At 32.0% G+C, this 21213-nt stretch overlaps 1 protein-coding gene across 2 annotated transcripts in view; it reads right to left on the bottom strand.

Annotated features, from left to right (window-relative positions):
- Positions 1 to 13195, bottom strand: part of LOC143255305 (sodium/potassium-transporting ATPase subunit alpha-like) — a 53012-nt gene extending 39817 nt beyond the window's left edge. The window contains exons 1-4 of one of the 2 annotated variants that reach the window (XM_076510758.1): positions 13041 to 13195; positions 1884 to 2006; positions 1517 to 1576; positions 957 to 1160 (exon numbers count right to left, since the gene is read on the bottom strand). In XM_076510758.1, the coding sequence (XP_076366873.1) occupies positions 957 to 1160; positions 1517 to 1576; positions 1884 to 2006; positions 13041 to 13127 (474 nt within the window). In that variant the 5' untranslated portion in view covers positions 13128 to 13195. Of the gene's footprint in view, positions 1 to 956; positions 1161 to 1516; positions 1577 to 1883; positions 2007 to 6125; positions 6266 to 13040 lie in introns of those variants that run through there. The other variant, XM_076510759.1, reaches the window with a different exon arrangement.
- Positions 13196 to 21213: the final 8018 nt, after the last annotated feature.

Here is a 21213-nt window from a genome sequence, read left to right as displayed (position 1 = left end):
TAAAACATTGTACATTTATTACTTTTAATAAAGTTTCTTTTATTATCCACTCAAGCTGTCTCCAACTTTTTTCTTTTGTTTCCCCTAAAAGCAAGTTCATCATCAATAGTTAATTTATTACTAACTCTTCTTTAAGACAACTCAGTATCATCAACTTGTAAAGAAAAGTTTGCCTACTGTTACCAATTTAAATATCGAAGATTGGCAGAGAAATAAAGCACATGCCTCACTTTAATTTTCAAATTTACAGAATAGTGACCTGTGACAAAGATACATCTGGAAATTTATTTTTTTTATATACCTCCAGCTTTGACTATATTATATTGGCATGAATATGTAAAAATAAAACACTTGCTGTCTTATATGTTTGGTTTTTATTACAAAAACTAACAATTCCCACTAAACATTTTTCTGCATTTTCTATACTTCAGACTTACTTCAAGTTAGCAAATCTTAGTTTCTGAAAAAAATATTATATAAAGTTGTGATGTTTTCCATGAAGAAAACTAATTACACAAGTTTAATCCTCTAGCTTGATAGCTTACAAAAACTAAAATAAGAGAATCTAGAGCAAGTTTGTCAATAATTATTTCAATTTTGAGTAATTTTGTCAATAACTTCAAATATATTATAAAACTTCTATACAAGGTATACACAATTCTTTACTCTTTCTATAATTATCCTACTCTTATTTGAAACCTTCACATAAGTGGTCGAGCAAAGTGTTTTTGTACATTAAATTAAACATTGTAAAAATGGCTCTAAGAAACTATACTATTCAGTGTTAGCTAGATCAAATAAGAAACTTGTTTAATATTTTCATAATTTTAAGTAAATTACTGTACAATGTCTAACAAGTTAAGTAAAAGTATCAATAAAAAGTGAACATCTAGATTTAGAATTAAAGTGACCCCCCCCAATCAAAGCAAATAAGGTTCTACAATTGCAATACTTACATTATCATCAGGTGGTTCCTCAAAGGTACCCGCTTGAATTGAATATGCAATAAAACATAAAATGGCACCTATCCATAACAACATGGCAAACCCACCAAAGAGTTGCTTACAGAATTTTATCCATTCAGGTGTTGTTTTGGGTGGGCTAAGAGCATTAGGGCCATCTCGTTCATAAATTTCCTTACACTGTTGTGAAGTAAGGCCCTATGAAAACAGTAAAAAGAGTGATAAAGAACTTTTATAGAAAAATTGGATTTTTTAATCTCTATCTGTCCAATTTGTTGGAAATGAATTCAATGATTTTTTATTATATGCATACATCACTATCGTTTTAAAAATCAGAATTTAATGTAAGTCAATTTTTAAGTCTAGTTTTCAATTTTGCATTTTCAATTTTTTTGTTAGATTATATAAATCCTTAAATGTTTAAATTCCATTTAGACTCATTCTTTAAGATAATCCTAATAATATCAATATATGTACACTGACACACACTAAGGTTCCTTAAGAACAATTTTTTTAAACACATATATGCTAAAGTACTAAAAGTCTATACCTACATTTGTAATGTTGGTATTCAGTCTAGCCAGTAAATCTTCAACTGAGATTTTATGTTGATCCTATTGTCAAACAAATGTTAAATGGCTTATAACAAAAAAAAATTATTTTTATTCAAATAACAAGTACTCATTGTATTACCATTATAAAAGAAATAGTTAAGCAAATCATTCTATAAAAGATAGAAAATACAAACAGTTACATAAATGTAATTTATCTAGAACTTTTACTGCAAGTCCAGTTTCATTTGTTATTCATAGAAATTACAATTTTTCAAGCTTTGGAATTGAACCTAAATAACTGATAATATACACTTTGGTAATCAGATTAAAATCTTAAATATGTAATAAAAATATATATTATACAAACCATTTGAACTTCTTGCTTAAGGTCCTCCAGATCAGGTTTTCCTTTATTTCTCTTTTTCTTTGGTTTTCCATCATTTGAAACATTGGTAGTGACAGCCACTCTGTAACTGGCTGACCTGCCATCCTACAACAAATGAAAACATTAAATTAATAGACATTTTAAGCTTAAATTTATTTAGTTTTCTATCAACCAAATTTGTTTATATTTATAAGTTTAACCAATTAAACAATAAAAACAATTGTCACATCCTATACAAACTATCCATAAAGATATATGTACTTAAACACTAAGTAGACAACTCCTAGAAACGACTTATTTCAAGCATATAATAGCATATAATATTTGACCACATTACTTTTAATTAGTAGTGGTGTTGAAATGTTAGTAACAAAACAAATAAAATTCTTCACCGTCAATCCATTATTTGGGAGGTTTCTAGTGTAAAGAATGCATTGTACATGTTTAACTAGTTCCAAGTATATTATACACATTTTTTTTTAAAAGTGGAATGACTGCTTTTCACTATTGTTTTTTGCAAGAATACTCAGCCCAACAAAAACAGTATATATTTTAACTTACTATATATAATGTAAAAAATTTAGTTTCCTAACAGATGTTAATAACAATTGTACAAAATTTAATGATCCAAACCGAATTTTATACAATCCAGCAACAGTTAAAGCTTTATAAATGAATAAGTATTTATTCTGCAAAGTAAGTTCCATGAAAATGTACAAAAATATCCATAGGCTTCAACAAAAATTACTTCAAATAATTCTTAATACTCAAGTCCATAAAAAATGGAAATCATTCATGGAAATAGTCTTAAATCTGATGTATTATGCAAAGGCAAATTTTTCTGAGATTAATCCAAAAGGATACCAAAACTTAGGCATAATTTTTGAAACTCTGCATTCATGAATATAGATTTGCCAAATTTTGATAACTCTACAAACTTTATAACACCTCTGTGGAATTTTGAAATATTTGAAATCATTATCCTATAATCCGTCTATATTACAGTAATGACAAAATAAATAACCAAAAAGGTAAAAATCACAAAATACCCAATTTTCAAAAGACCTGTCTCAAGTGGGAAAAGATATTACTTTCTAATATAGCAAGTTTAAATTTGATTTATCTATATCTTAATTCTATGTTCAAATCTTCTTCTCGATCAAGCTGTAGAGAATTGACTACGGGAAAAAAAAAAAAAAAAACAGTTCCTGAAAAAATATTCCTACATACTCAATGTCCGATCCCGTGATTTAATAATTTAGATTGCATAGGCAAAGTTTTTAGGATAAAGAATAGGTCCTTAAAAATCAAACACTTCATTTTAAAAAAAATATCAAATATACTAATTTTTTCAAAAACGTATTGAAGGTGAAATGTGAAGGACAGCGAATGTTAGTGCCATCTATTAGTCTATAAAGATATTTAAGTTGAGTTTCATACAGATATTGGTGTTAGCTGCAACATAGCGATTCATAAAACGGCTCCGGGCGTTTTTGTTTTTATTGTGTTTCCCATGTACAAACTTTTATCTCACAGCTCCGTCATCTCTTGACCGATTTGAAATAAAATTAGTTTTTCACTCAGGAGGTCAAATCAATTCGACTGATGTATTTGACCACACCCAAGATCTCAGATTAATTTACCCTAACCCTGCCCATATTCAAAATCGTCCAAAATGACAAAAACAATTATTTTTCCCCATTACCAGTCCTTGTTGTAATTAACTCAAAACAGAAAATGTCTATGGTTGCAGCTAACAAGTGCATTAGAGACAAGATTCACACGCAAAAGTCAAACCAACAGTTAAAGAATCTTTTAATTGAGGGTTAGGAGTTCACTGCTTGAACCCAGAACGTCTCATCTCCTACTGCTTCTCGCTGTCTGCAGCGAGTTCTGTGAAGTAACTTAACCTTAGTATTCAGATATCACCTTAAAGTAGAATTAAACGACCATATTATTGCTACAACGTACAACTTCCATAGTCCTTTTTTAAGAAATATTAAGGTAAGGACTTTTAATTTTAACATCACTCTAATTATTAACTAAAAGGTTGAAGATTGGATATCCTATAAAGTATAAGCATGGTCTATTTCTACAACAAGAATATTTTGGCTTTTTTTAAAAACATCTTTGAATATCAAAGAAACGAGTGCGAGATTTGTAGTGTTTCATCAATGAATTTGCAAGGAAAGTTACGAACAAACAATCGCAAGTGTATTATGTGTGTCTATAAATATTTATTCTTTCATATGTAGTGTGTGTGTGTGTGTGTGTGTGTGTGTGTGTGTGTGTGTGTGTTGTTTTGGCAATTATGCTCTGTTGAATAGCTTTTGCCAAAACGTTTAACAGTTATTTTAAACACTTCATATTTTTTTTTAATAATTAACAATAAAAAGCAAACCCACAACGAAGGCAGAGGTTATATACAATACTAAACTTTTAATATACTACACTTTTGTTATATCCTAAAGGCCTTGCATTGTCATGTGGTTAAGGCACTTGACTCGTAATCTGAGGGTCGCGGATTCGAATCCCCGTCACAAACATGTTCGCCATTCAGCCAAGTGGGTGGTGATGATTACCTGCCTTCCCTCTAATCTTACACTGCTAGATTAGGGAGGGTAGCCCTTGTGTAACTTTGCACGAAAATTCAAAACGAAAAACAAAGATTCACAAAACATTAAGTTTATGAGGCGTTAAAATGCGTCTTTTAAGTGAATAAGAATTAGATATTACGTTCATTTATATCCTTTTGTACTAAACCACAGCTTTATGATGTTCAACATTAGTGCAGTCAAAAATAAGAATCGTCAGTTAACCCTACTACTAATCAAATTTGTAGATTTTGTATTCTTAAGACGGCTAGTATGGGTATTAGCACTTTAAATATAGTGCAGAACAACGTTTTGACCTTCTTAGATCATCTTCAGGTTTTAACAACGTTATCTAGGATTCACAATAACCGAGTATTGTTACACTACAGCACCACTCGCGTAGTTTGTCGAATCTGAGGCCTCATTGAACAAGATATAGGTAAGTCGAGTGTAATTCAATCAGAAAATTAGTTAGCAAATGAAAATGTAAAATGAGATGGAGTGCGAGTGATTAGCCATAATGAACAATGTTATAAAGCGAGTGTCAGTTTAATAAAGATAAGGAGAATGAGTCGTTTTGCCGAAGGGTGTTCTAAAGTAGCTGAACCTGTCTGTGTGGACTAATTCTTTGATGTTCGGGATACATCTTTTGCAACCAACAAGGTAGAGTAAGAAAATCATTAATTGATACTATTGCGATAAGAGTAGAGAAACAGCTCATCTTGTCAATTGGATTGTAAAGTAACTGAATCAGCCTAAGTGGAGTTTTGACAAGAAGAGAATTATTTATGAAATATTAGTTATAACTAAAACTATAGCGTGAAAATTGTTTGCACGTAGGTGGGACTTGTTTTGAATATATTATTTTAAAACAAGAAGATTGTGCTGTCCCTCTACTCTTCGATTGTATTGCCAACAATTTACAGACACCTACTTAACAATACTTTGCGCCAACATATACACTAAACCTTGACATGATCTTAAAATGAAAATTACTTTGCATATTCGTTAATCAATATTTCGAAAAGACAAAAAGGCACAATAAAAACATTTCTTAAGATAAACTTAACAGACATTTTGCATTCCAAAGCCTTGCAGATTTTGTTAATAATCTGCAAAATATTGTCAAGATATGCGTACGTTATCAAAATCCATAGTATAAATACGCTCAAAGATCAAAATATGCTCAAAAGCATAACAAAAACAGACATTTTTCAGTTTAACCATATTCTCTATTTCACTTCCTTCTGTATTTGAATAGTTAGGAACGACATCTATCTTGTTATCATTCGTATGCATACATACAACTTCGCAAACGCAAACAAACTTGGCAGAGGTTTAGTTTAGAGAGAGGTCTGAAAAATTCTCCCCAACAGGGGTGGTCAGGAACATTGTAGTTCCTCTCCGTCCCCTCACATGAAAGATTAACTTTGCGCAGGAATTTACCTGTATTTACAACGTTCCTGATCACCCCTGTTGAGAAGAGAATTCTTCTGACTTCTCTTTCTCTCTCTCTCTCTAAAGTAAACCCCTGCCAAGTTTGTTTGCGTAGTAATCACAATACGTATTCATTCTACATAGCGAGTACAGTGTTTTAGTGTATTCTTCGTACTTATTTTCTATAACTTACTTTGTGTTGACTGGGGTTGCAGGATAGACTGGAGACATGCCCCATCCTCTTCCCACAGTAAGGGTTTAGTCAGAATAGTTAGTTTGTTCTCTAAGCTGAAGGAACGGAGGCGTGGTACAGGAGATAGAGTTAGGATGTCTACCCCTATGGTACGGAACGCATCCGGGGGCCTTACGGGTGGCAGACTGTCCTCAGCGGCGGACAGCGCGGAAAGCCATGCGTGGTTAGCTGTCGAGTGGATGGTTCGTCATACTGGTGGGTGTTTGGCACAAGGAGGTGAACCCGGAATTCTCAGGTCATTGAAGGGAGCCGACTCTTTGAGGAAGGAAAGACCTACAGGGTCGAGTACTGACTTGGAGTATGGCGACCACACGAACTTGATGACCCGGAGTAACAATCTGAAGTCGCTCAACATAGGTAAGAGTTTAAATTCCGAAAGAAATCGAATGTAGACTACAGCCGAGTTCCGACGGCAAGGCCAACACGTAACGTTAAAACATTGATGTAATTGGCAAATGTAGTACTTAAAATAAAGATACGTGATAGTTATCCTAGCACAGAGTTCTGGGTGTCAAAGAGCTATCTTGTTCACCCAAGCCTCTAGAGTGCTTAGAGCAAACATCTGTGGGAAGATGACGTTGAAAAAGTAGGAAACGATAAGTAAATTTTAGGTAGGGTTACGTAAGCGTGTTGCCCACAGAAACATCGTTCTTAGGTTCAGAGCAAAAGTAAGGAAAAATATGTCTGGGCAAGGCAAAAGTGGAAGAGTGAAGGCAAAGGCTAAATCCCGTTCCAGCAGAGCCGGGCGTATACATCGTCTACTTCGAAAAGGAAACTATGCCGAACGAGTAGGAGCTCAAGCACCCGACTACTTCGCTGCTGTCTTGGAGCACCTGGCCGCCGAAGTTTTGAAAATGCATTTAACTAGACAAACATTTTCTTAAAGTATTCATGGAGATATAGTCCCATAGGCTTCCCAAAAATGTTTTGTTTCAAAAGTAAATAAAACTAAAATTAAGATTAAGAGATATTTTATTTCTTGCTTTTGAAGTTCACGTGTCATGCTGTATCGTATCACAAGTTTTCTCATGATTCGTGGCAAGCGTACGTATTACTGACGTCACGACAGTACAAATTGAAACGGTAAGCGCCCTTTATGTGACGTCACTGTTTACTGGCTAAGCGACAGACACACTATTGTTTAATGGTGCGAGTGGTTAAAACAGGTGGCCCCTCCATTGCAAGCTTTCGGCTCTTTCAGGGAAATAATTGCAAGTCTTACATTCAACAATGTAACTTGACACAAACTGAAAACCTCGCAAGATAAATTAAACATGTATCACTGAATACCGTTACGAATTTCAATCATAAATTGAGTAATACTAGATACTAATAAAAAACTAACATTTCTAATATTACCACAAATAATTAATTTGTTACTAAGACTACCAATGCTTTACTTAGGTGAAGCTTAATTTATTCTATGAAATTTTAATTAAAAATAAAAACATTATTATTTTATAAATCTTACTATTCCCGCATATACGGCCTACTATTTAAGGAATTATTTGAACCATGCAAATCGCAAAAAACCACCAAGTTGCCCAATATTACATGAATTATTTCGTATAATACAGTTTCACTGTAATATATATACCAAGTAAGTAGACAGTAGGTTCGTGTGCTTACCCAACCAATGAACAAGTCGAAAGCGGTTGCATCACGTTACGTTGAAATTGCTAAATCACGTATTAATTATTTTTCTGAATACGTGTCCGCCATCCACTAATTACAAGTGACTTGCCAATTTTATTGCGTCACATCTTCCCAAGAAATTTGTCTTTCCAGCTGTTTCAGGGGTCAATTACAAATACCACAAGTTATCATCTTAATAAATTATATATATGGGTCAATCATACTGTTATTGTATAACTTGTACACCGACATCAAGAACTGAAAATAGTTTTCCTGGTGGTTTTTTAAATCTGCATTAAGACTTAAAAGTTTAAGTTGGCGAATTAACTTAAAACTAACTTTAAATTTATACAAAGAAATTGACTTATCAAAAATCTTATTGCACGAAGAAATATTTGGTAGAATATCATTATTATATAATACGTTAATAGAAACAGGAAATTTGCATAACACTGATGCAATACTTTAACACTTAATATGGAGTAAGTGCTTTTGATCTTTTTCGTAATGAATGAAGACATACTCAGAATATTTTCGCTGCATTAATGGATTACACTAGTGTTTCAAAATTAATAATAATGTATCATTAATTGACAATTCATCTTCCAGAGAAAAGGTTAATGCCAATGGTTTGTCATTGACCACTAATAAAATATAATTATCCTTGTTAGTTTTAGGACCTTTTGTTCATTTCTGATTTAGATGGTTTTTGAGAAGCATTTCTAATTTAGCTGACATGCTGGGAAAAGTGATTGGCACTGCTCTTATTAAAAAAAAGACCTTAACAGTTTATAGAATATATCAGAATGACAAAGATTAGTTTAACATTAATACTTAAAAAGTAATAAATTACACTAAACTTATGAAAATTTAAAAATAATTTGGTAAAATATGATACTGTATAGGAGCCCACACAGGATTCATATGAGGAAACTAAGACTGAAGATGTCACTTATCTGGATGGTGGAAAAGGTGTGGATCTGTGATGTCGAGAAAATCCACTTGTAGAGAAAAATATATATATAAAAAACCAGCTTGTTTGGGTTGAAAAAATATTTTACGTAGAGGAGCGAACAAATATTTTTTTCAACCCAAATGAGCCATTTTTACATATATCAGGTGTGGATCTGATGCACTTATATTTTCTAAAGGCTTTTGTCAAAAAGAATATTAGCTAGGAAACATAAGAAGGATAGGGTAAGAACTATCATAGTTTAGGGTGACTATGAAGAGAGATGGTATTAATGAAGCCCAAACAACCTGTTGATAGTGACATGCCTCAGTGATCAGTGCTTGAGCTTTTGGTTATTTACATTAATGATAAAGATAGATGTAATTAGTAAAATTTCCTACATCACATTAAACTCTTTGGTATTTCTATATATTGAAGATGCCAAAATACTATAGAATAACTTGGATTAGTTATTATGTTAAATCTACACTACTAGTGAAACCACTTGACCCAGATTAGCAGTTCAAGATGGAAAAAAAAAAAGATAGGCTAGACTCCAGTTAAAGTAATTTTTCTAACATGGTTATGAACTTAAGGGTTGAGTTGGTCTAGTTAGGTAGAGGCTGGAACTTTACTAAGCTTAAGAGAGGAATCAATGATTTATTGAAAATTAAATGTTGAATTTAACTTTTATATTTCAGAAGGATGAATGTGTGAGAACACCTTTGAAAGACCAAATGGTCTCTTGCTGTCCATAAGCTAAATTGAATAAATACTTAGAAAATACTTTCTGCCTGTAGTAAGTGCAAGATTATGTATTTAGTTATAATTTGGATTCCATCTTTAACAGACAGAAATCCATTCAAAAGTATTACAAAGAAAAAGATCTTATAATATGGCTTGATTGACTTGAGATTAGAAGTTAGCTAATGCAACTTTTCAAGAGATAATAAAACATGTCCAAGTACATATAGGCCTATTAATCTTATACGAATGATGGTAAAATCTTAGAAAGTCTGACAAAATACTTTTCAAAGTCATTTAATAAGGTTAAAAATTTTTTGGATAATAAATGTAGTTTGAGTAGGGGAAAATACTTGTTCCTAATATTTTTACATTCTTTAAAGATGGTAGGCAAGGTTAAAAGTATAGATTTAGCATATCTGGAGTATGAAAGAGCATATTACAAAGTGCTACATAAAAGTCTTGTTAAACTTCTCTAGAAGTGTGAGGGATAAGTTAGTTAACATAATAGGAAATGAGGCTGAGTGAAAAATGTTATAATTGAAATTCAGTCACACCAGATTAATGTTGCATACAGAACTGCAAGGTTCAGTATGAGAACCATTGGTCTTTCTGATTGCATCAGTGACATTGATGAAATAATCAATAATATGCTTAAAATTTGGTGATGATATTTGTGTCTTGGACCTTACTTACAATGAAGAGGATGCTGCCACTTTACAAAAGTATTTAGATCATTTAGTATGTTGGTCAAGTAAATGGCAAATTAGATTTTAATTATAATAAATGTAAGGTAATGCAAGTGGGTTATCATAATTTGATAGCACTAATCATAGTGGTGTTAGGGAAGAAGACGACTTTGGAGTAGTGGTTGATCAGTCTCTTAAGCCATCTAAGAAGTGTGCTGTTGCTAGCAGTAGAGTAAACAAGATTTTAGGTTGTGTCCAGACAAATATTGAACAAAAGTTTATAAAGGTTAGAATTATTGTGTAGGCCACATTTAAAGAACTAGGAAAAGTAGTGAATTTTTGAAAGGGTTGATACGAGAGCTGCTATGATGAAAAGGCTGTCGCATAAGGACATGTTAAAATCTTTACAGTTGTTTCCTTTGATTGGAGTGCTCAAGTTTAAAGGAGTTGATAGTATGAATGCAGCACAATTTTTACTACTTAATGATAAGAATGGTAAGACAATAGAATACAAGTATAAATTTTGGCTGATATATTTATTTTTCTAACAGAGTAATTGGCCTTTGGTTTGAGTTGCCTTCAAATGTGATAGATACAGTAAATTTGTTTTTTGTTTGTTTTTAAAGTTCAGTTTAATGGATGGGATAGCCTAGATGGACCAACAAGTTCATTGCTCTTAAATTTTGTATTGTTACATATTAGGGACATGTTGGAAGCGTTCAGAGCTCTATTTGAATTGGAAAATTTTGATACAATGTGAATTACCAAAATATGGTTAGATTTGGAAAATATTGTAATAGGAATTACTTTGAAACTCTGGATTACAAATTAGTTAATGGTCATAGACGTGTCAGGAGAATGGATGGGATGGTTCTCTGTTTTTAACTGGAGTCTATTAGAACTAGACATAGGCGAGATGAAATATATATAAATTAAGAGTTTTTAACATGTAGTTATATCCACCTGATAAAATAGAAGGTATAAATGATAAATTGTATAATTAAATCATGGTTGCTACTAAAAGAACAATGATGTAATAAGTTTTATATATTAATTTTAGACACATTGATTACGATTGTATGGAATCACGTAATGAAGAAAAGATTTCAAGAAGTGGTTCACAGATAGCTTACTGAAAGGGGAAGTGCCATTTTAAGTTTATTGTTAACCTTGTAATAATGGAGATATGACTGCAAGTTTTGGAGTAGTGGAACATTTCTGGAAGAGTTACTATTGCATAATTAAGTTTGATGTTTTGCTGGTGCTGAGAAAAGGTGAATTAAACTCTAGTATTTCTAGCTATTAAAAATATTAAAGAATGACTCAACTCAGTTGGAAGTTAAACATATCTAACAAATGATCTTTACAGTAATTGCAAAACAATGCAATTAGATTACCATGATTTGAATCACACATTTAATACAAATGGAAACAAACTATAAATAAAGACCTGGATATAGTAATGGATAAGTAAGCAAAGCCACTGAAGCAGTGCTCTTTTGCTAATAGTAAGATAATAGAATATCAGAAGTTTGGCAGGGGATAGGGTTCCTGATGTTGAACATACATGTGATCAATTTTTAAAAACTTTGTCTAAAACTCTAAACAATGTATTATATACTTAGAACCCAAACTAAAATGCATTTAGTTTTATTTTGTGTATAGTTATCTAATAATTTTGAATTGTGCAAAATAGTAGATATTGGTTTATCTTACAACTCCCAGTAAGTGCTTCAAACAAAGTTTTGTGTGTGTGTGTGTGTGTGTGTGTGTATTTATTACAACTCAAAGAATTATTTCAACATAAATCACTAATTAGGCATTACTTGGAAATGCTGTGGAGTGTTTTGGTCTCCTTATCAAAGAAAGAATGTTGATTTATTATAAATGGATCAAAAAAGGTATCCAAGACAATTCTGAGGATGTGAGAGTTATCTTACATGGATAAGTAAAAAACCTATTAATGAATTTTCTCTTGGCAAAAGAAAAACATGAAGTGATTTGATTGAAGTTTACAAAACTGTCCATATGGTCAATAGAATTAAGGCATCTAGGTTTGTTGTATTCTGAGGATAATAGGATGAGAGGACACAAGTTTAATATTTGGAAAACAAAACTTAGGATCCAATTAAAACAGTTTACTGAAGCATATAATGTTAAAGATTAACTCGTACACTAAGAAAATTTAACTAGTTAGTAGAGCAAGGCTAAACTCGGTTATATGTATTAGTGTTGCTTTTGTATTACATACCGGAAATCCCAGCTATAAACTATAAAATACTAATAAATAATATGAAGACGTAGTGGTAATAGTGACACTATATTTTTCAGTTCAGTTTAAGTTACATTACAAAATGCAACTCATTATTTGAATTTATACAAATAACACTTTTACGTTATAAATAACTTAAATTTCCAATTAGACACTACTTTGTTATGTAAAACTAAAACTTGGTAAAAGCAAGATAAAATATTTTTCAATCACCGGTACTGGTAGAATCACTATTACTACCGTTTGTTTATTCATTATTACTTGTTAATATTAATAAAATTAATGTTGTTATTACTAGGAAGTTACGCTATAGAACAGCAAAAAAAAAAAAAAAAAGTTATGTTTTACGATTTTCGTTTCATATGATTTACACTGATTGTTTTTATTATTTAGTATACCCCACTGTGTATTGTAATTCATTTTTACTTCAAAACTTGGCTACCACTATCATGATATTATTTTAAAAATTCCTTAAAAGAATTTAAACTAAATGCCGCTTCCAAAAATAATTTATCCGAAGCTCAGTATATAATTCATCATTACAAAATACAGTTCATGCTTACATGCTCGTCTATTTTTCCCTTCATAGCCTGCATCTTTTCCCGACCGCAAATAACCTGAATAGATCTGTAATCATTGTATTTATTCATTTGTAGGAGGCGCCAAGTGGTATGACATCATGAATATGACTTGCAAAATCTCAAAAACAACTTTCATCCAGTTAAAAGCAGTTTCTGTGGTGTTACTTGTACATCAACGATGTATAAAATCTTTACTAATAAGTTATAAACTCAAATATTTCTCTCGTTACCATTTTAATTTAGTATGAAATATGGCGAAAAATCGAAACCTTACAAGCCACATCAGAATATTACGTGATTTGTACTTGTAACTGAGCGAAGATAGCCCTCCAGTGGCTTTGCGCGAAATTTATAACAAACAAACTTGTAACTGAAGTTTGCTGAAGAATCAAAAGTAGAAAACAGGACGTAATAATCCAAGAAATCAGTACGTAATATTATATTTTACTTACATTTCATGTACGTTTCAGGTTTAAGCACCACAAGTTTAACGACTAATTATTATAAAAACTTCGGAAATTCAAAAAATCTCCACACAATGAATAATTTTAACGTATTTTAGCTCGTTAGCTCGTCAGAACTTCACAATATTTTTCATACAGTGTTTCAATTTATAACAAAGCTATTTAATGGCTGACTCAAGTTCTGGCAAAGTCTGTAAGTATTAGGTTGTCCAGAAATAAATGTCGTATTTGAACTGCGAAGTTTCGTAAAAAATAAATCAGTTTTGTAAAACATGCTTTAATCAAAGTAACACCATTTACTTCAACACACTTTTGCCAACGTGTAACGATGCTGTTTATGCCCCTGCTGTAGAAATCAGAGTTTCTGTGGTCAATAAACTTCCTGAAAGCTTATTCTGCAGCTGCCTGGTTTTGAACGCGTTTATTTTTCAAAACGTCGTCAAAGTGCTTGAAAAAATTAAAAATCTGTAGGGAAAATATTTAGGGAATAAGTTGGATGAGGCAGGACCAGGTTTACCAATTAGTTCAATTTTTGGAGCGTCATCCTTACCATGTTTCATAACACCAATTTTTTTTATCTTCAGTCAGCTCATGCATAACCCACTGATCCAACGTTTTCGTCTTTCCAACAGCACTCAGGTGGTTGGCAATGTTTGATTTGCTTGTGCCTAGCTTTCCTGTAAACTCACGTACGAGGATCTGTCTCATATACTTGCTTTAATGTGTTTTCGTCTAAAGTTTCCTTCCTTACACGACCTTCGTGGTCTACAACACTTACATCTCCATGTCGAAACCTATGGAATCTACGCTGAACTATACGTTCAGTAACAGATCCATGGCCGAATGCTTGGCTAATGTTCTGTGTAGTTTCGGTAGCTTTTCGTCCAAGTTTGAAGTAATGGAGGAAAATCAGATGAAAGTTGTTGTTTTTTGTCTATGCTGCCTTGAGGGTTGTGAAACTTAATCTGAGTAGAGTTGAAACAGACAATTAAGACACTTTGTAAACGAAACACTAACGATAAGTTACTCAATATTCAGCTTCTAAATGTCATCGTGAGAATTCCGACATTTATTTCTGAACAACCAAATATCATTGCACAACAAATTGAATTTCTTAATATTTTTCCTCCGCTTCTTTTTATTACATGGTAGTTCAAACACCAAAACAATAGCGTTAATCAATTTAACTGAGGTGACAATTTCAAACAGAGTGTGTCCGCTTTTATAAGTATTATTAATAACTGGTAGTAATTAAAAACATAATTCTAGTGTAACGATATTATTATTATCCCCATGTAGTTATCTTCTTTACAAAAATTTGATGTTCCTTTACAAAGCTTAAGTACAGGATGAAACAAGAATTCCAGCCAATAATAGATCCACAAAACTTTACAGTTGAAACCTCATTGTATTTAGAACTTGTTATAAAGACAATCTTCCTATGTCTTTTGAAACACTGCGTAAAAAATAAAGTTTTTCAAAAAAGAAAGTAAATGTAGGTTGGATAATATCATTTTTTTTAACAACAATGCAAACAAGAAAGGAGGGATGGCATTTTTATCATCCCTACATAATAGCACAAGCAAAAATTAATATATGATAATATATATATCTATTTCAATAACATTACGTCAATTCACAAGAGTTGAACTACATAACAAATAATTTGTAAACGGTTACGTATGCAAGTTTACCATAATAATCGCTTTTGAAAATAACTTGCTTCAACTTTCTCACAATATATTCTAAATAATACTCTCGTATTTAACTTCAAATGAACAGTCTTGTATATCTAACAACAATTTTATGTGAAAAAACGAACTTTATACTACACGTAAATATAAAAGAATATATTTTTCTTTTAACCAACATTTCGCTTTTGAGGCTTCTTTATGGTTATTAACTGGAAATTAACCCTAAAGAAAAAAATGGAAAGGATAAAGGTCGTTTTTTCATAACTGTTATCAAATTCATCCATTATGCACTACAAATTTTGAAAGAAAACAAAATAATGTAAACAATAACTTTAAAAGTATTGTACTGCTTGTATAAATAACGTCTAATAGAATCTTTTGTTTGTCATTGTCCAACTTAATTAAGTGAAGAGTTTTAGTGTTGAGGGAAATACATTTTGAGCAGTGACCTTTGAGAAATAAAAAATAAGCCTGAAATGCTATTTTTACACGACTCTTATTTTAAATTTGCAAAGAAGAAATAGGAGGAATGTATAAAAAACATATTACTTAAAGCAATTTTATAATTATTTTGAAGCCTATAGTTTTATAATGAACCCATTGCTCTAAGATGAACTCTGTTTTGCCTGAATATGCTACAATATTTATACAAAGACCCTGTACCTACAGTCGTCTGAAAGCGAATTAAATATATATATACATAGTGGATATATAGCCTTTACTACGTTGCCTGGGATTGTCCAATATTTAATATGCAGAACTGAAAGTCACAAGATCGACAGTTCGTGTTCTGTTGCCGCAAAAGTTTACTCCGTAATTCGGGACCTTGATGGCATTATAAGAATGATGATTAAATCCCTTTATTAGATTAGAGTAAGCCATATGTTGTGATATCCGCTATCTGGCTTCCGTTTAGTCTATTATGCAGTTCAAAAATTAGGGCATTTACTTCCAATTTTCTATAAACATAATGAATGTGTTTTGTTTTTGTCTTTCTTCTTTATGTTGTTCTGTCTTATGCATATAATTGTGCATAAATATTTTGGCACGTTTTCAAGAGAGTGTTGTATTCCACCTAATAACGTTGTGGTGAGGTACTGGTTTATTTATTTATTTTTATGTATGTACAAACATATATTGTATAAAATATAAGTTTAAAGCCACTATTTAGATAAAATTTTGTATTAAATTTAGGCATATCTTAAGCAGAAAGGGCTGAGTAACACATGATACGGAATTAAGTGGGATTAATGCTTAATATGATGAAATAATGCGTCAGATGGCTGCCGAACTTGTAAACACCAATTTCTATATTTGTATGTCAGCTAGGGTGTTGGTTTAGGTGTCTTAATACATGTTTTTCAGGCAAAATATTAATTACATTCCGAAGTGCACCCCGTTAGTACAGCGATAAGTCTACGGATTTATAACGCTAAAATCAGGGGTTCGATTTCCATCAGTGGGCTCAGCAGATGGCCCGATGTGGCTTTGCTATAAGAAAACACACATTCCGAAATTAATTAAAAGTTTTAATGTCGAAATCCAATACAGCCATCAAAATGGGTGGCGAAAATAACATAAATATGTTACATTATTGGATATCCTAATATAGGCTTTATTGTCATAAATCAGTAGCTACAATACCAAATAAATGGTATAAAGTAATCTTATTTCAACGTGTTTTTTTGTTTTTTAAATATATGCTTAGTGCAACTTATATTGTTACATGTACTCACCAGTGTCATTCTTTGTCGACAACGTGAACTTTTACACGCATGTTGTACATATATTTAATATTTTACAAAATATATTATAGTTCGAAAGACCAACAGCACCTGCTTAATTTTACTCTTTCGTTACTATTAAGTGCTTTTTTTTTTCAAATAATTATGGCAAATTTTATATTTGTTAACATTTGGAATATGGCAGAAAATTCTGACAGAAAAAGTCATACCAAAGATAATCATATTTGTCATCAAGATTAATGAAAAGAAGAAAAAACTTAATTTTTAAACGTAGAATTATATTCAAACAGGAAACTCGCTTTGTTATCATCTGAAGGCATGTCCTCATTTTAAACTTCATCCATTCTGTATATGGCAGTCTTTATGTACACACTAGAGCCTTGACATTAGCAACCCTTCCTACTAAGTCCAAGTGCTCTCTATAGCATGGTGACCTTAATATCAGAAATGACCCATGCAAAGCTGGATTCCATATTGATTTCGCTAAAATTCTGAATGTTAAAGCCCCTCATTTTGTTTGGTGTATGCGGGAAACAGGTGTTCGGGAATAGCACGTAGCCTTGACATGTCAACAGGAGGCCTTAGGGGTTGGATTAGCTTTTCCCGTTTTTTCTTTATTATTAATGCAGCTTATATTGTTACTTATACTTTCCAATATGTCATTCTTTGTCAACAGCCTTAACTTGGTTTGAATAATGTTAATTATCAAATATTTTCACGATCGCTAAAAGTACATAAGGAAAATATATTATATTGTTGTATTCAACTTCACAGGTGAATTTTATAAAAGGCTGTTGAGAATTTAAGTGTTCCGAGGAAACTAGCTAAAAACTCGTCACTAGGGGAAAAGTAAGTTTAAATTCTGCGTGACACCTGTTTAGCTACAGATGCTCATGGTGACAGAGGTTTGAAAGATTTTGTCCCAAGTGATTACCTCAAAAGTAGTTGTTCAAGCTCTTACCCCAGTTAAGTGCCAGTGTGCATGTCATCGTCATAAAGGAGCAAGTGGTTTAGGCAGATGTGAACAATTTCTTCAAGCAACATATTTGTGAATCAATATCAAACTAAAGCTTAAGGCAGCAATGAAAGATTTATTGGATTTGTAAGCATGAAAAATAATATTAAATAAGATAGGCCTGAGGAGTAAATTATTTTCATTAATCCGTTTGTCGCACTGATCTATCACTGGAAAGATACCATAGTATATGCATCAGAGCTATAATTTTTTCAAACATTGAACAACCAACCTCTGCAGTAGATTGTATACTGTAGTTAATAGCAATTAGATATTTTAAACATGAAATTGGTACATAATATATATCAATGTAACAATGAACCCAACACTCATTGAATGAAGAAGTAACGGTTTGACTATACTCCTACACACTTTAAAGATGACAGATTACAGTGCGATATTTCGTTTAGAATGGAGAATAGTGAAAATCCACAATCTGCACCATTTGAAATTGCAACTTTTCCTTTTTTCTTCTGACATTAGTTTTGATATTTGACTGTTTAGTGTACGTGTTCTTAACATATCAAATACATGACGAATTTCAATCCAGTATCTGTTACTAACATAAACTAGTTGTGATGACGTTTCAACTTTTCTTGATTCTTCGTTCGGGCTAATTTTGAGAGAATCGGCACATGCACGTGTTAGCGAATTTTGAAATTAGGCAGATAAAGATTTTGCCAACGTGATGAGAGAATGCGTCTGCAACTTTTGGCTTCATCAATAAGATAAATTCTGGTGAACACTAAATTTTACAGGAAAATTAAATCCAAGTCTTTTTTTTTACTGCGAAAACAAATCGACATGGACGATTATATCAATATCAGGAGGAAAGATTGATTTGTATTTCCAGAATACGACCAAGTGCAACACGCCTTTGATTTTCTACCATTATTATCTGCTTATGAGATGTTAAAGATGTGTGAAAATCTCTTTTTCTTTCAGCTTTACAGGAATTATTTAAATCGGTGTAAGAAATTCACAAACTCTTCAATTTATAAGCCATTTTAGCCTTACAGAAATATTGCGTATTTATGACTCATCTGCTGGTTCAGTCAACAGTTTAAAAGAAAGTATGAAAGTTTCCAGCTTTAGAGAACCTCATTTTTCTGTCAGTGTATTCAAAGTTTCACGGAATGTTGAAATCTGGAGTATGTGCGTGTCCGCTTGAGTGATCACTGCTATCATGAACTTTATAGATTTGTATTTTTGTGTTTTAGAATTGTGTGATGATAATGACGTTCTTAGGGTTTACAAAAAAAAAAAAAAATGATACTTTTCATACAGACATTACGTAGTAAGTTACTATTATTTTATTATGGTCTTGCTTATTCATTTCCATGTAGTTAAGATCTATATTTTTACGTTGTTTCTGTATAAGTGGCTCAACTTACAACACTAAAATTCAGGTTTCAATACCTTCGATGAGCAGATACTTCATTGTGTTATTTTATACTTAATAACAGCTAACAAACCAAAAATCTTTTCTTTTACAATATAATTGTTCTACAGGGTGTTCGGAAAGTCACTGTGCACTTATATATCTATTAACAGACAAAACTGCAAAGTGACTTTCCGAACACCCTGTATTACAGACTTCTAAGATGGCATTCAAATAAATATATTTCCATTATTGAAGTAATTTATTAATGAGTTGAATTATGCGTGCAAATCTAGAAAATTAATCTTGGTATTCAGTGCAAGTTACGGAAGTAAACAGTTGATATTTTTAGCTGTGACATAGCGGGTCATAGAATGGCTCTGAATTTTTTATTTTTCAGTCGTGAAAGAATGGTTCACAGAACGACCCCGATTTTGATTTTCAATTACAACTTTTAGCTAATAGCTCAGTCATCTCTTGTTCAATTTGAGATCTCACTAAAGTTTTCAACTCACGACGTCAAACCCCTTCGATTGATGTATTTCATCACCTCAAAGGTCTCGCAGGTTAATTCTACCTAAAGGAATCTCAGTTTGAGTCAGGTGCAGATCCTGACGAATAATAAATAAGTGTACACGCACCACACACTTGGTATTGCTGGCGTAATAAATAAGTGAACACGCACCACACACTTGGTATTGCTGGCGTAATAAATAAGTGTACACGCACCAATAAATACACGCGCCACACACTTGGTATACTGCGTAATAAATAAGTGGCCACACTTACACACTTGGTATTGCTGGCGTACAAAAATATAACTAATAAAAAAGTTAATTTACTCTAATTTATTAAAAAGATTAATTTACTCTAATCATGCCTGAAATAATTTCAAGCCCTGCGGTTAGTGAAGATTCTCTCTTGTGTCAAAAGTAGGGTTTTTTTGGTTGGAGTTAAAACATAAAGCTAAACCATGGGTTAGTGGTGCACTGCCCACAACAGATATCGAAACTCGGTTGCTAGTGTTGTAAATCCGGATACATAGTGCTGTGCCACTGGGAGGCTTGTATAGATTGAAATATACCATTCGTTACTTACCACGTTGTACGTTAGCTGTCATATTAAATGCGTTTTTAAGCAATTCCTAAAATGACTTATTAAGGGATATTAATTTGAACTGCAGATTTTGGACTAAAATAAATCTCTTTCATCATCCGAAATAATCTGATTATTGTTTACATCCTAATCGATGTATTTAACTTTTGCGCTGAATTATATTATTATGTACGTCTAATCGATTTGTTGTATAGAGTCGGCTTTATTACCTTACAATATATTTTTCGATTTCCAACCGTAGAATTTATTTATTTTAATCAGAGGTATTCATAAATCTGTTGTACTAGAATAAAACTGTTAATAGAAAAGTTTATATTTACTTCAAAAACTGAAGGACATCTACTTATACCTAAACATATCAGCAAAACAAATTACACGCTATTAAAGATAACTAACAGATACCTCTTCTTTTAAAAACATTAATACTTTTCAGAGAAGTATCAAATGATACTTTCCCTTTGCACTTTTGGCTTATTTTTAAATCTAAGAATTGTTTTCACTTATCATATGTAGTCCTAGGGTTGAGCAGAAATGTACATTAAAAAGATGATTTCTTATTGTAAGAATTAAACAGACTATTTAAGCAATGTGCGAAGTTAACTTTGGCCATTTGACCCTAAATCAGTAAACCTTATGACAGATCACAGTTTCTGGTTGCCTTCAAGTTCACAGACATTAGTGTACTTAGATTTTATCGAGCTGTTGATAAGATGTCACAATGAAGAACAAGTTATCTACTT

This window comes from Tachypleus tridentatus, chromosome 7 (genome assembly GCF_004210375.1).
Source record: "Tachypleus tridentatus isolate NWPU-2018 chromosome 7, ASM421037v1, whole genome shotgun sequence".
Taxonomy (NCBI): Eukaryota; Metazoa; Arthropoda; class Merostomata; order Xiphosura; family Limulidae; genus Tachypleus; species Tachypleus tridentatus.
This window is presented reverse-complemented; position numbering and strand designations above follow the sequence as displayed.